At 34.2% G+C, this 12,576-nt stretch overlaps 2 protein-coding genes across 2 annotated transcripts; both read left to right on the forward strand.

Annotated features, from left to right (window-relative positions):
• Positions 1 to 238: 238 nt before the first annotated feature.
• On the forward strand, positions 239 to 4,535 carry LOC111877035 (cyclin-dependent kinase C-2). Its single transcript, XM_052764363.1, has 12 exons — positions 239 to 482; positions 1,930 to 2,011; positions 2,096 to 2,186; positions 2,298 to 2,327; positions 2,425 to 2,534; positions 2,603 to 2,675; positions 2,761 to 2,881; positions 2,993 to 3,110; positions 3,258 to 3,397; positions 3,477 to 3,534; positions 3,649 to 3,719; positions 3,812 to 4,535. The coding sequence occupies exons 1-12, from the start codon at positions 373 to 375 to the stop codon at positions 4,329 to 4,331; spliced, it is 1,524 nt and encodes a 507-aa protein (XP_052620323.1). The 5' UTR covers positions 239 to 372; the 3' UTR covers positions 4,332 to 4,535.
• A 4,556-nt stretch (positions 4,536 to 9,091) lies between these two features.
• On the forward strand, positions 9,092 to 12,357 carry LOC111877021 (alcohol dehydrogenase-like 6). Its single transcript, XM_023873573.3, has 10 exons — positions 9,092 to 9,333; positions 9,423 to 9,559; positions 9,965 to 10,011; positions 10,122 to 10,444; positions 11,047 to 11,129; positions 11,193 to 11,268; positions 11,361 to 11,422; positions 11,516 to 11,611; positions 11,714 to 11,875; positions 12,044 to 12,357. The coding sequence occupies exons 1-10, from the start codon at positions 9,276 to 9,278 to the stop codon at positions 12,161 to 12,163; spliced, it is 1,164 nt and encodes a 387-aa protein (XP_023729341.1). The 5' UTR covers positions 9,092 to 9,275; the 3' UTR covers positions 12,164 to 12,357.
• The last annotated feature ends 219 nt before the right edge of the window (positions 12,358 to 12,576 follow it).

Genomic DNA, 12,576 nt, shown 5'->3' on the forward strand with positions numbered 1-12,576 from the left:
TCCATTAACACGTTGTGTGAAAGTTCACTTTGTTGCCAAACCAAAATATCAAATTTTAAAGTTAATTACAAAATGTTAATTGTAAGGTATATTTAACAAAAACCCAACATGAACTCGATCCGATCCGGCTGAAACCCGAAGATAATGACCCAACAACACCCCTACCATCCCATTTTGATATTTTTTATGATTAACTCGGGAAGAAATAGCTGATTTGGTCCGACAAAAACAAGTTAAGCGTAATTAAGCATTTAAGCATCCTTTACGTAAGTAGGAACCCCTTTTCTTTCAGTCCCACGTTAACCCTAAAATTTCCTCCCATTCCAGTTTTGTAACGTCGGACGCGCGCCGGAGCTACCTACCGGAGTAGCTATGGCTTTAGCGGCACCGGGACAGTTGAATACAACAGAATCTCCAGCATGGGGATCCCGAAGTGTTGACTGTTTCGAGAAATTGGAACAGATCGGTGAAGGAACTTACGGGTCAGTCGCTACATCATTTGCGATACTGATTTTGATCATCAAAGTTTAACATATCTTTATCAACTTCAATTTTGTAATTGGTTATTGGTTATTGGCGACAATATCTGAACAAAACACAGGGGGTTCTTTTGACCTAGAAGTTAAGCCAGTTGTTTTTTTTCCTGCCACTATATTAATAGGATGTGTTTCAGCCACTGTACCCAAATTGAATCCAAAATTTACACTTGGCACAACATTGTGAAACAGTTCATGGTAAAACAGTGTCTATTATCATGCTAAAACGACAAAATCTTCGAGGAACCTTTTTTCATTGGAGTCAAACTTATCGAGTATCTTTCTGAAAACCGAATTCGAATAATGTGAATATTGGCTATGATAAAGGATTTATAAGCTGCCGTAGCTCCTCTGTGAAAACCTCCTGATTATGTCTTAGTTACAACAGTTGTTCTTTCAGGGTGATTATCTGGTGCTAAAGCACAATTTACAGACTGTGAAAGATTCTAAAGGCTAGCAAGGGAACAATTTTTGGGTGCTAAGCGTTTAAGTAGTAGCTGTTTGGCGTTTGCCCTTAATCCAACTCCATATCATACAATATTTTTTGTCTTTAAATGTTATGCAGATTAGGACATTTGGTCATATCATCATACTTGTTTAATCTCCTTCCTTATAAGAGCTTGAAAGATATATGTTGTGTTTTTATTTACTTCTTACTTGAGATAACAAAGTATAGTACATGAAACACCTTTTTGTGTTATTTTACCATTGGCAGTGAAATGTCTAAATACCTGCATTAGTTAGTTCAGTATGATGTTTGATATCCAAAATTGAGGTCCTTTAGCCCTATTGGATCCGATTCAAGTAAATGTTGGGTTATGCACAATCTTTTGGTGATTGTTTCAATTTTTTTTTTGTTTTTTTGTATTAAACCTGATGCTACCATTAAAGGGGCTTGAGAGGGGAAAAAATTGATAAGCATATATGATATATGCCAGTAGGTGCATCTACTTGTAAGCATTGTTTTGTCTGTGCTCATGATCTCTCGATTGACATGTGCTATGTGGCAATATCTTATTGGTTTTGATCTTGTCAACTCCTTTACTACATCTATAAAGATAGTTTACCTCAAAGATTGATTGATTAGTCATCATGGCTTGAAGCAGGTTCAATAGATGCTTTTCCTGTGCAGAATGTTTATCTAATGATCTTAATACTTCTTTTAGAGAAGTTATTCAATCTACTGATTTTTCAATCTTAGTTCTTGGATGACATTGGGTATAGTTGTAAAATTACAATGTTATAATATGATGAAATGAAAGTATGATGCTATAATAAACCAATCAATGAAAGTAGGTTGCTATTTCATGCATTTAACCCCTATTGTTATGATTGTGATCATTATTCCTGAAGTTAGAGTTTTGGTGTTGTAATGATGTTTTTTTTTTTTCAGTCAAGTATACATGGCTAGAGAAATCAGAACAGGTGAAATTGTTGCTCTGAAGAGGATACGAATGGACAATGAGAGGGAGGGTGTAAGAACCTTATTTCCTCTACACATTGTTAATGTTAAACTTAAACAAGTATTTCTAAAATCTAAATCTACTTTATAAATACAGTTTCCCATAACTGCCATTCGTGAGATCAAAATTCTAAAGAAGCTGCATCATGAGAATGTCATAAAGCTCAAAGAGATTGTTACTTCTCCAGGTAACTTCAATTTCTAACTAATCTTTCCATTCTCCCTTACTTTTACATGTATACTAAAAATAAATATTACTTTCTTTTTTCTTATAATGACATTTGATGTTTCTGTTTTAGGTCCTGAGAAAGATGACCAAGGCAGACCAGGCAAGTGCTTCTCTCTCTCTCTCTCTCTCTCTATATATATATATATATATATATATATATATATATATATATATATATATATAAAATCTGTCTGCAGATGGTAATAAATACAAGGGGGGAATTTACATGGTTTTTGAGTACATGGATCATGATCTAACTGGCCTTGCTGATCGCCCTGGGATGAGGTTTTCTGTTGCACAGATCAAGGTATTTATTTATTTATTTAATTATCTATTTATTATTATTACATACTCACTTATTGCTATTTCTTAAAGTGTTATATGAGACAGCTTTTGACAGGCCTTCACTACTGTCATGTAAATCAAGTACTTCATCGTGACATCAAAGGTATAATATATTATATATATAGATGTAAAAAATGAAATTTAATTTAATTATTATGTAGAGTAAATGACATAGTTTTTTTGTACAGGTTCTAACCTTTTAATAGACAATGAAGGGAATTTGAAGCTAGCAGATTTTGGGCTTGCCCGTTCATTTTCAAATGATCACAATGGGAATCTTACAAATCGTGTCATCACTTTATGGTATAGGTATCACACACACACCAAAATCTTTCAAGTTTTTTCAAAAAAACAAAAAAATGTTGTAAATAATAGAAAGAAATGAAAGTAGGATATGGTATTTATTTTAATTTTTAATAGACCACCGGAGTTGCTACTGGGGACCACAAAGTATGGCCCAGCTGTGGATATGTGGTCGGTTGGATGTATTTTTGCTGAGCTTCTTCATGGGAAACCAATTTTCCCTGGTAAAGATGAGGCAAGTCAAGTGTTCTTCTCTTCTCACTTAATCTTAATATATATATATATATATATATATATATATATATATATATATATATATATATATATATATATATATATATATATAGTAATATATTTATTTATTTTTGTTGCAAATATGTAGCCGGAGCAACTAAGTAAAATCTTTGAACTGTGTGGGGCCCCCGATGAGAATAACTGGCCTGGCGTTTCTAAAATTCCTTGGTACAACAACTTCAAGCCCACAAGACCTATAAAAAGGCGTCTTCGAGATGTCTTCAGACAGTATGTATATATTTTATAAAATTTTAAATATAAAAAACTGGTTTTCAAAAAATTTAACCCATTTTCACTATTATAATAGCTTTGACCGAAATGCTTTGGAGTTGCTTGAGAAAATGCTCACCCTTGATCCTTCTCAGGTATCCCCACTTAATTTCACAAATAAAATATTAGTATAAGCATTTGGATTTTGGAGGTTATTTTATATTTATATTTTACTAGTATAATTTATGTCGTGTCTGTTTGTTATAAAGAGAATATCAGCCAAGGATGCACTTGATGCAGAGTATTTCTGGATCGATCCATTACCTTGTGATCCAAAGAGGTATGTACACTTTTAACTTTTTTAATAAACCTGCCATGTCATATTATGATTGACACCTGGCATTTATTTATTATTTTGAATTTTTTGTTTAGTTTGCCAAAATATGAATCTTCACATGAGTTTCAAACCAAGAAAAAGCGACAGCAACAAAGACAACAAGACGAAGCAGCAAAGCGTCAGAAAATCCAACACCAACAACAGCAGCAGCATTCGCGATTGCCGCCACCAATGCAGCAGCAGATGAGGCCAGGACCGCCAGCTGTACCACCCATGCATGGTGGTGGTCAGCCTCAGCTCGTGGCGGCAGGAGGAGGTGGCCCTGGCCACCATTATGGGAAGCCTCGTGGTGGTCCTTCTGCCGGATCAAGCAGGTACCCGCAGGGTGGCGGCAACCCTTCCGCCGGATACAACCACCACCCTAACCGTGGCGGTGGCGGCGGCCCGTACCCTCCTCCTCCTCAAGGTTATGGTCGGGGTGGTGCTGGTGGTGGTGGTGGGACTAGCGGCTATGGGGTCGGCCCACCGAATTATTCTCAGGGAGGCGGTGGACGTGGTGGTGCAATGGGAGGGAATCGTGGCCAACAGTATAATAATAATAATACTTGGCAATAGTTTGATTTTGGATTTTTGATTGGGAGGAAAAAGCGACTGTAAATCTTCTTATATAATATAATGAGAACCTATAGATACCTACAAAACAATAAGAATATGAATGCGGTTAAAGAAACATAGTTCATGTTGCATGGATTTGTTGTATTTTAAAGTTGAAGGGTGTATGCAAAATGCCAAGTGAATTGGGCAAATTCAGTTGCATCATTCTTTATGTAACTCAAATTTTGATGGTTACCTATTAGGGTAACGTACTTTCATGTGCTGCTGAATGTGTGACATATAGTCGAGAAATTCTAAAGATGGTAATATAGATTTTCATTGACATTCCCATCAAATTGTTAATCATTTGGATAATTCCAAAGTTGATCTCATAAGTTTCTACTTGGTCTCATGATTGCTTGTTTCACATCTACTCGTTGATAGCATGGCTTCACTCATGGTGTTGTGTATCCTAACATTATAGTAAGGCACGACAATGACAAACCCTAAACCCTAAAGAAGCTTGTTGCGAGTCTATGGCATCAACCCACTGTCTCCATCACCTAGGTGGCTAGGGTGTACACCAATGGGATTTGGGGTCCAAAAAACAAAGATAAACGAACAACAGAAGCAATGGATCGATAACTAAATTCCAACCATTAGGATCACATATCCATAAATAGCATGCAACTCAAAATACATAGAAGGAACAAAGCAAACATACCTATGAAATCTTCTTATGCTTGATGGAGAGGGTTCAAACCAGAACTCCTCTTTCGTAGTCGCACCTAAGAAGAACATCAACAACCATCATTGGCATCCCATTGCATGTGAACACTCTGAACACAAACCCTAAAAGTTTAGGTTTTTTTGCAACTGAACGTGTTGCGTCATCAAAGGAGACGCGTTGTGTCGACGAGCCGATCCGAGAGATGAGAGAAGAAAAGAGCGGTGACGAATTTTGGGTTGCTTCTAGCAACCCCAAAGGCTAATTATACACCTCTATTTATAGGGGTGGGATCAGAGTTTCCTTATAATAATTGCTTGGTTACTAAGCCCCTATTTTTCACTTTAAAACCTTAAGGATTTACAAATTTCTATTAACATGACTAATAAATTAACAAACTAAATCCTCATTATTTATTTCCTGTCAAATATTGCTTAAACCTTTCTTGTATGTAACCCAAAAGGACCTTATCGAAAAAAGTAATATTACCAACTTGTGATTATGTGCACTATTTCTAACAGTCTCCTACTTGCACAAGTCACAACAACAATATGCTATAATATTACCTACCATAACAAGGAGCGTTCCATCCAATGAACATTGTCGAACTCACAACTCCAAGTTGTGATATAGCCCTTAGACAACTGATCAAATATTCTTTAGTTCTTTGATATCCATATTAACGTGAGACATGCAAAGATGTCAAATTCTACCGTTCAAGATTATGTTTCTTGATAGACTTGCATCGACCACAACAAACTGTACTATTGATCCATTATCAATTTAGTCTCATCACGACCATACATTTGATGTCAACACCAAATCATCAATGGGCCAAGGGATATCACTTCTTCTATTAAGACAGAAGGAACAAATAAACTTTGACTAAATACACTCAGTCTACACATCATGTCATACATGGACATTCTATTTATGGCTACTAGTTACGAACAACATTGGAGAAAACCAATGCATAACAAACTGCATAACTAAAGTCTCATGCATCTCCTTTTGAAGAATATAAGATATTATCATCTTAGAATCACTGAAGTGATCTATAAGTGTTGGTTATTCCAATACTTATGTTGGATCTTAAAGATGAACAACAAGTAATAACACAAGAAAAGACTTCACAAATTCTTAATCGAAAACTTATTTCGATTAAGGTTTTCAATAAAACTCTCACAAATAGAGAATGCACAAAGCCATTTTTTTACAATGAACCCTATAACTTATATACTAGGATAAAAAAACTAATATAAGGAAATCCCTACATATTAGGGATTTAAACAAAACCAAGCATAAATAAGATCCTAATCAACAAGATTGCTAATATGATATGTCATGCACAAGATAACTTTATGCTGGTGTTGATGAGATTCATACAACGTATGGGGCGTCTGATGATCATCATGAAGTCCATTTGTGTAACGCCCGCGTTTCTAGGCTAAACATTATTATAATAATGTAATAATTAGGGTCAACAATTGTAACCTATTTTGAAGTAATGAAGATGAATTATTTGAGTATTATGTGATTTATGTGCAATATACATGCTTATAACGATATAATAAATAATAATAAAAATATGCGTCAAAAATAGAATGAAGATTTGACCCAATATCTCTAAAGAAAGTTGAAGTAGTCGTAACAAGAATTCTGGAGATATAAAGAATGATGAAATCCAATTTATAACGAAGAAGTTATGACCCGTTGGAGTTTTGCGACAAAATCGGCATGACGCTATGTGTCGTAAAAAGTGAGTTTGCAATAAAATACTTTTTAGCTTTAGCGATCTAAACGAAATTCATAGTATATGTTAAACCGAGAGCATGCATATAGAGAACGTCCAAATTTGACTTCGTTAGAGGAAGTTATGATTTTTCTAAGATTTGACATAGTAGTATGCAACCCGAAAATCTAATTTTAGTAAATGAGAATCGAAGATCTCATTAATAGGAGCTCAACGATATAAAGACAGACGAAAACGGACGTCGGATGACAAAGTTATGAATTTTTAACGGACTTTATCTGTTAGCCTGTTAAAATATAACTTTAAAAATAAAATCAAAATTAGCCAACAAAGTCTAAACGAAAGCTGTAGATCATGTCGCTACCTACGCGTGGATATAAAGAACGTCAAAAACGGAGCTTGTATGTGAAAGTTACAGAATTTAGAAGTTAATTAAATTATGGGATAAGATGTGAGGCTGACACGTGGCACAATCCTGACCATTGCTTCCTCCCCACGCCTTCCCACCGGATCTCGACACGTGGCCCACATACGCCAAGCATAGGGATTGGTACGCCCCGCATTCTCTGAAGTTACGCCCCGCGTAATGCGATCCCTCAACCCATAAATAGAGGCGCAAATCACCTCATTTCCTTACACCAAAACCATTATTTCTCTCTCAAATGCCCTCCTTAGCCCCTCTTATTCCCTAGCACATCCCAAGTGTTAGAGGCGAAGCCTGGAGTGCCAGAAGGCTCTGAGAAGAAGAGCTTTTGACTCAGAAGTTCTGCCCCTGCAGATCCTGGCTCCTAGCTAAACCCCCCCCCCCCCTTGTTAGTGAGTTATGATTACCCTACTTTAAGTATAACTTATGCTTAAGTTCATTATCGTTATTATGAACCTGCAGATCGGGTTTTATGTGTTTTCGATGTGGTTTCTGGGAAATACTCTGATAATAATTGTATTGAAAACCTTTTTGTGTTAACTTTATGAAATTGGGTTGTTTTTGAAAAGTTTAAATTGGTTGGAATTTTTAGAGCGTTACAAAATGTGTACAGTTTAACAAGTTGAAGGGGGTAAACGTAGACGAAAAAAAGTCAGTGACTAAATACGTACAAATCAAAAAGTACATTACCCTTTTAAGTCATTATCCGTATTCTTTTTATATGTTATTATCATTATTGTTACTTAAGCTGCACCTCATGCCTTATCATTTAGACCATGTTCTCTTTGTTCTCCTAATCACTTTTTCCAATGGCCTTTTCAAGACAAATAAGAAAAAATAAACATCCAAGTAAGATCAGATTTCAAACATAAACATTTAGATCAGATTTTCAAGCATAAATATTAGACTTATAAACTCAACCAACAATATCAGAAAATTAGATTCATAATTTGATTAAAAACCTCATATATAGCAATATATTCATCATATTTTCGGATTTCAAAGAATATCAGCAATAACAAAATCAGAAAAATTTCAAAAAACCATAGCATTGCATTTTTTTTAAAAGAAACCAAATAAAGAACACTTTAAACAAAGTATTAGAAACTTCAAGAAGATCATTTACACGTATGGTTTATACAATTAGACACGACAACGAAGGTAGTGATGGTTCTTCAGACTTAGTAACGGTGGTGGCTAGGGTTTCTTTTTCGGAAACATTGAATGAAGAAGATCGGTGGTAATGCGTCTTGTCGGAAATAGAAGGGTGGGGAACACAAGGAAGAGGAAAGACGTACTGGGCTAAATAAAGGGGTTAGAGTTTTTTAGGTTAATAATTCGAATAAAATAAAGATATTAATAAAAATACAAAATAAAGATCTAAATAGTAATTTACAAGGTTTAACGTATGTAAACTAAGGCCTATTAAATGGAAGGACCAAATCCACAACCAAATCTGATGAAAATTATAAAATTTATAATTTGAAAACCATAATGACTAAAATTGCAAAACTCAAGAAACCACGAGAACCAAATTTGAAGTTTACTCTTGTTAATATTTGATCACTCCAATAAATTCTTCTTGTAAATCTTCTTTCAAAGTGATGTGGCTAAGTCGAGTTTATTTTTGGTACGAAGAATTATAAGGTAGTTGTTGATATGCTATTCGTTTTGATGTGAATGATATTAAAACTCTTGGTGTGAAGATAATGTTAGTATTTCGGGACAAAAATTTCAATGAAAAAAATGGAATGGAATTATTTTTTCACATTTTCTAATTCTAAACAAAGAAAATAAAATCAATTTGATTTTATCAAAACTTCCCAAAATAATTCCTTTTTTTTTTTTTTTTTTTTTTTTTTAGTTTCATAAGATGACGTATCTATGCACATAGTACAACTCACTTACTTGTCCAATTTTCATCACTCCTCCTGCTTCACCTACCCCAAACCTCAATCACCAGATTACATATGATCACCAACCTACCACTATGTTTCCCCTCCGATCCACCCTACAAATACGCCTACATCCTCCTAAACATTCAAATCGTACCAACAGAAAATGTCGTCAGCAAGCTCCACCTTTGCCAAAAACCCTGGAGGAGTCATCAAATGCAAAGGTAATTTCCGTTCTTTTCAAATCGTTATTTGGTAGTATTAGATGCGGTTGGTGATGATTCTGAAAATTAACTACCTATTACATTTACAGCTGCGGTGGCATCGGGGGCAGGGGAAGCAATGGTGATTGAAGAGGTGGAAGTCAACCCACCGCAACCGTCGGAAATACGGATCAAGGTTGTTTCCACCTCCCTTTGTCGCAGCGATGTCACCGCTTGGCTCTCTCAGGTTAGCTATTGCATTTGATCTTCTAAACTGTAGAATACATTGAAATTCATCTCAATGTATCCGAGAATTACATTACTCTAATACGATAAATTGACCTTTTAGGGAGGAAGTATAATTGTAAGGGTGAATGAAGAAATTTCAATTACTACTCTAACCCTATTTGTATTACAACAGTTTCCATTTGAGATTTCATTATTATTTGTGGGGCTTCTCTTAAATGCAATATTACCTATTTTCCTCTTGTCATCATCACAAACTATGTTGTATCATGATCCTTTTGGAGTGTTTTTGAGACTGTAGTTAGTTAGAGTATACATTCTGTATATATTCCTTCATGTAAATACTGCATTAGTCTTCTTTAGCTTGAACATTCATGTATAAAAACTGGATTTCAATTCTTTTCAGGCACAACCTCCACTATTTCCTAGAATATTTGGCCATGAAGCATCAGGGTAAGTATCAACACTTGTCATAACATATAATCAGAAAATAAAATACAATGCTGTAATAAGAAAAAAATTCATTTATTCTGGAAAGTACATTGGTATTTTTTTCATTGCAGGATTGTGGAGAGTGTGGGGGAAGGAGTAACTGAATTTGCAGAAGGTGACCATGTTCTGACATTGTTCATTGGAGAATGCATGAATTGCAAGCAATGTGTTTCTGGAAAAAGCAACATCTGCCAAAAACTAGGGTTAGAAAGAAAAGGTGTAATGCATAGTGATCAAAAAACTCGGTTTTTTGTCAAAGGGAAGCCCATTTATCACTATTGTGCTGTTTCTAGTTTTAGTGAATATACAGTTGTTAATTCTGGATGTGCTGTAAAAATCACCAAAACTGCCCCTCTAGAAAAAGTTTGCCTCCTCAGTTGTGGAACAGCAGCAGGTATTGGTAAACAAACTTTGTAAATCAGAAATTTTCATAATTGGTCCCTCAAGTTTCAAAGTGGCAAATTTGGCCATACTTTTGTTGTGGGTTTTGTCCCTTCTCAAAATGAAAAAAGACTATTTTGCCCTTGTGATATATATTTTTTTTAAAAATTGCAAATTTGGTCCTTTTGGCATACTTTTGTTGTGGTTTTTGTCCCTTCCCAAAATGAAAAAGACTATTTTGCCCTTGTGATATATATATATATATTTTTTTAAATTGCAAATTTGGTCCTTTTGGCATACTTCTGTTGTGGTTTTGGTCCGTCCTCAACTTGAAAAAGACTATTTTGCCCTTCTGATGTCTTTTCTAGATAATTTTAAGTTGTATTGAATAAGGGACCCTTTTTTTTAGTCATTTGAAAAGAAAATCAAAAAGAAGTTACGTAAGGGCAAAATAGTCTTTTCAAGTTGAAACAGGGATGAAAACCGCGACAAAAGTATGCCAAAAGGACCAAATTTGAAAATTTGAAATTTGAGGGACCAAAACCAAAGAAAATGGCAAACCACAAGGACCGATTTTGCATTTTTCATAGATAACAAAATTGTTTATTTTTATAGGTTTGGGTGCAGCTTGGAATGTTGCTGATGTTTCTAAAGGATCAACAGTTGCCATTTTTGGTTTGGGAACTGTAGGGTTATCTGTAAGTATCTAAACCCCGTTTTTATAACATTTTTATTGGTTAATTGAAATTTCAATTGATTAGGTTGCACAAGGTGCTAAAATAAGGGGTGCATCTAGGATAATTGGGGTGGACACTAATCCTGAAAAGAAAGACAAAGGTAATAATAACACACCATTTATTTTCACAACACGTGATTAGTCATTAGTATAAAAATTATTGATGAATCATGAATTTTCATTATTTCTGCAGCAAAAGCTTTTGGAGTAACAGATTTCATCAACCCAAATGACATTGATGAGACAGTTCAACAGGTATGCTAATACTATGTTTATTATGTTAATATAATAAATAATAATAATAAGATTAATATAATTGATTTCTTATATATTTATTTATGATTTCAGGCTATCAAGCGACTTACAGATGGTGGTGTAGACTATTCATTTGAATGCATTGGAGACACTGAGATGATAAATACAGCTTTGCATTCTTGCTGTGATGTAACAACCTAACTAACTAACTAACTAACTCCTTTCTTAATCTCTTAATCATTAAAAAAATTCCATTTGAGATAATTATTTTTGTCATTAATTAATTATTAGGGGTGGGGTGTGACAGTTACTCTTGGGGTTCCTAAAACAAACCCAAATGTAGCATGTCACTATGGATTATTTCTTACTGGAAGAACACTAAAAGGGTCTCTTTTTGGAGGATGGAAACCAAAATCAGATATTCCCACTTTAATCGACATGTATTTAAAGGAGGTAAACTATATATATATATATATATATATATATATATATATATATATATATATATATATATATATATATATATATATATATATATATATATATATATATATATATTTTTAATTCCAAATATGGGAGAATTTGTTAATGTAACAAAACAACTGTTGTTTGTATGCACAGGAAATCAAGATTGATGACCTCATCACGCATAATTTTCCATTCAAAGACATAAATAAAGCATTCGATTTAATGGTTGCAGGAAAGTGTTTGCGTTGTGTCATTCACATGCCAAACGAATGAACACAAGCACCTTTGGGTTTACTTTTTTGTTTGCGATTTGCAAAATTTGCGCCATAAGTTTTCGTTTATTGATTGAAATCTGTTTGTTGGGTTGATCTTTTTAAGAGAGTGTTATCTTATTGGTAAAATTAGTTGGTTAAATTAAACACGTAACTTCGTTAGAATGTCTGAGTAAAATGACCAAATACCTCTCATTTTGTCTCTTTTATTATTTCACTAAATATATGACTATAGGGACTAAATATGAAAATTATACGAATATCAAAGGGGTGTTTGGGATTGTGATTCAAAATAAAAAGCGCGACTAAGTATGAAAATTATAAGAATATCAAACTGGTGTTTGGGATTGTGTTTCTAAATAAAAAGCACTTGTGGTTATTAGTTTCATGTAGCAAAATAAGATTTTTTAATAA

The sequence above is a fragment of the Lactuca sativa genome, chromosome 5 (genome assembly GCF_002870075.4).
Source record: "Lactuca sativa cultivar Salinas chromosome 5, Lsat_Salinas_v11, whole genome shotgun sequence".
Lineage (NCBI taxonomy): Eukaryota > Viridiplantae > Streptophyta > Magnoliopsida > Asterales > Asteraceae > Lactuca > Lactuca sativa.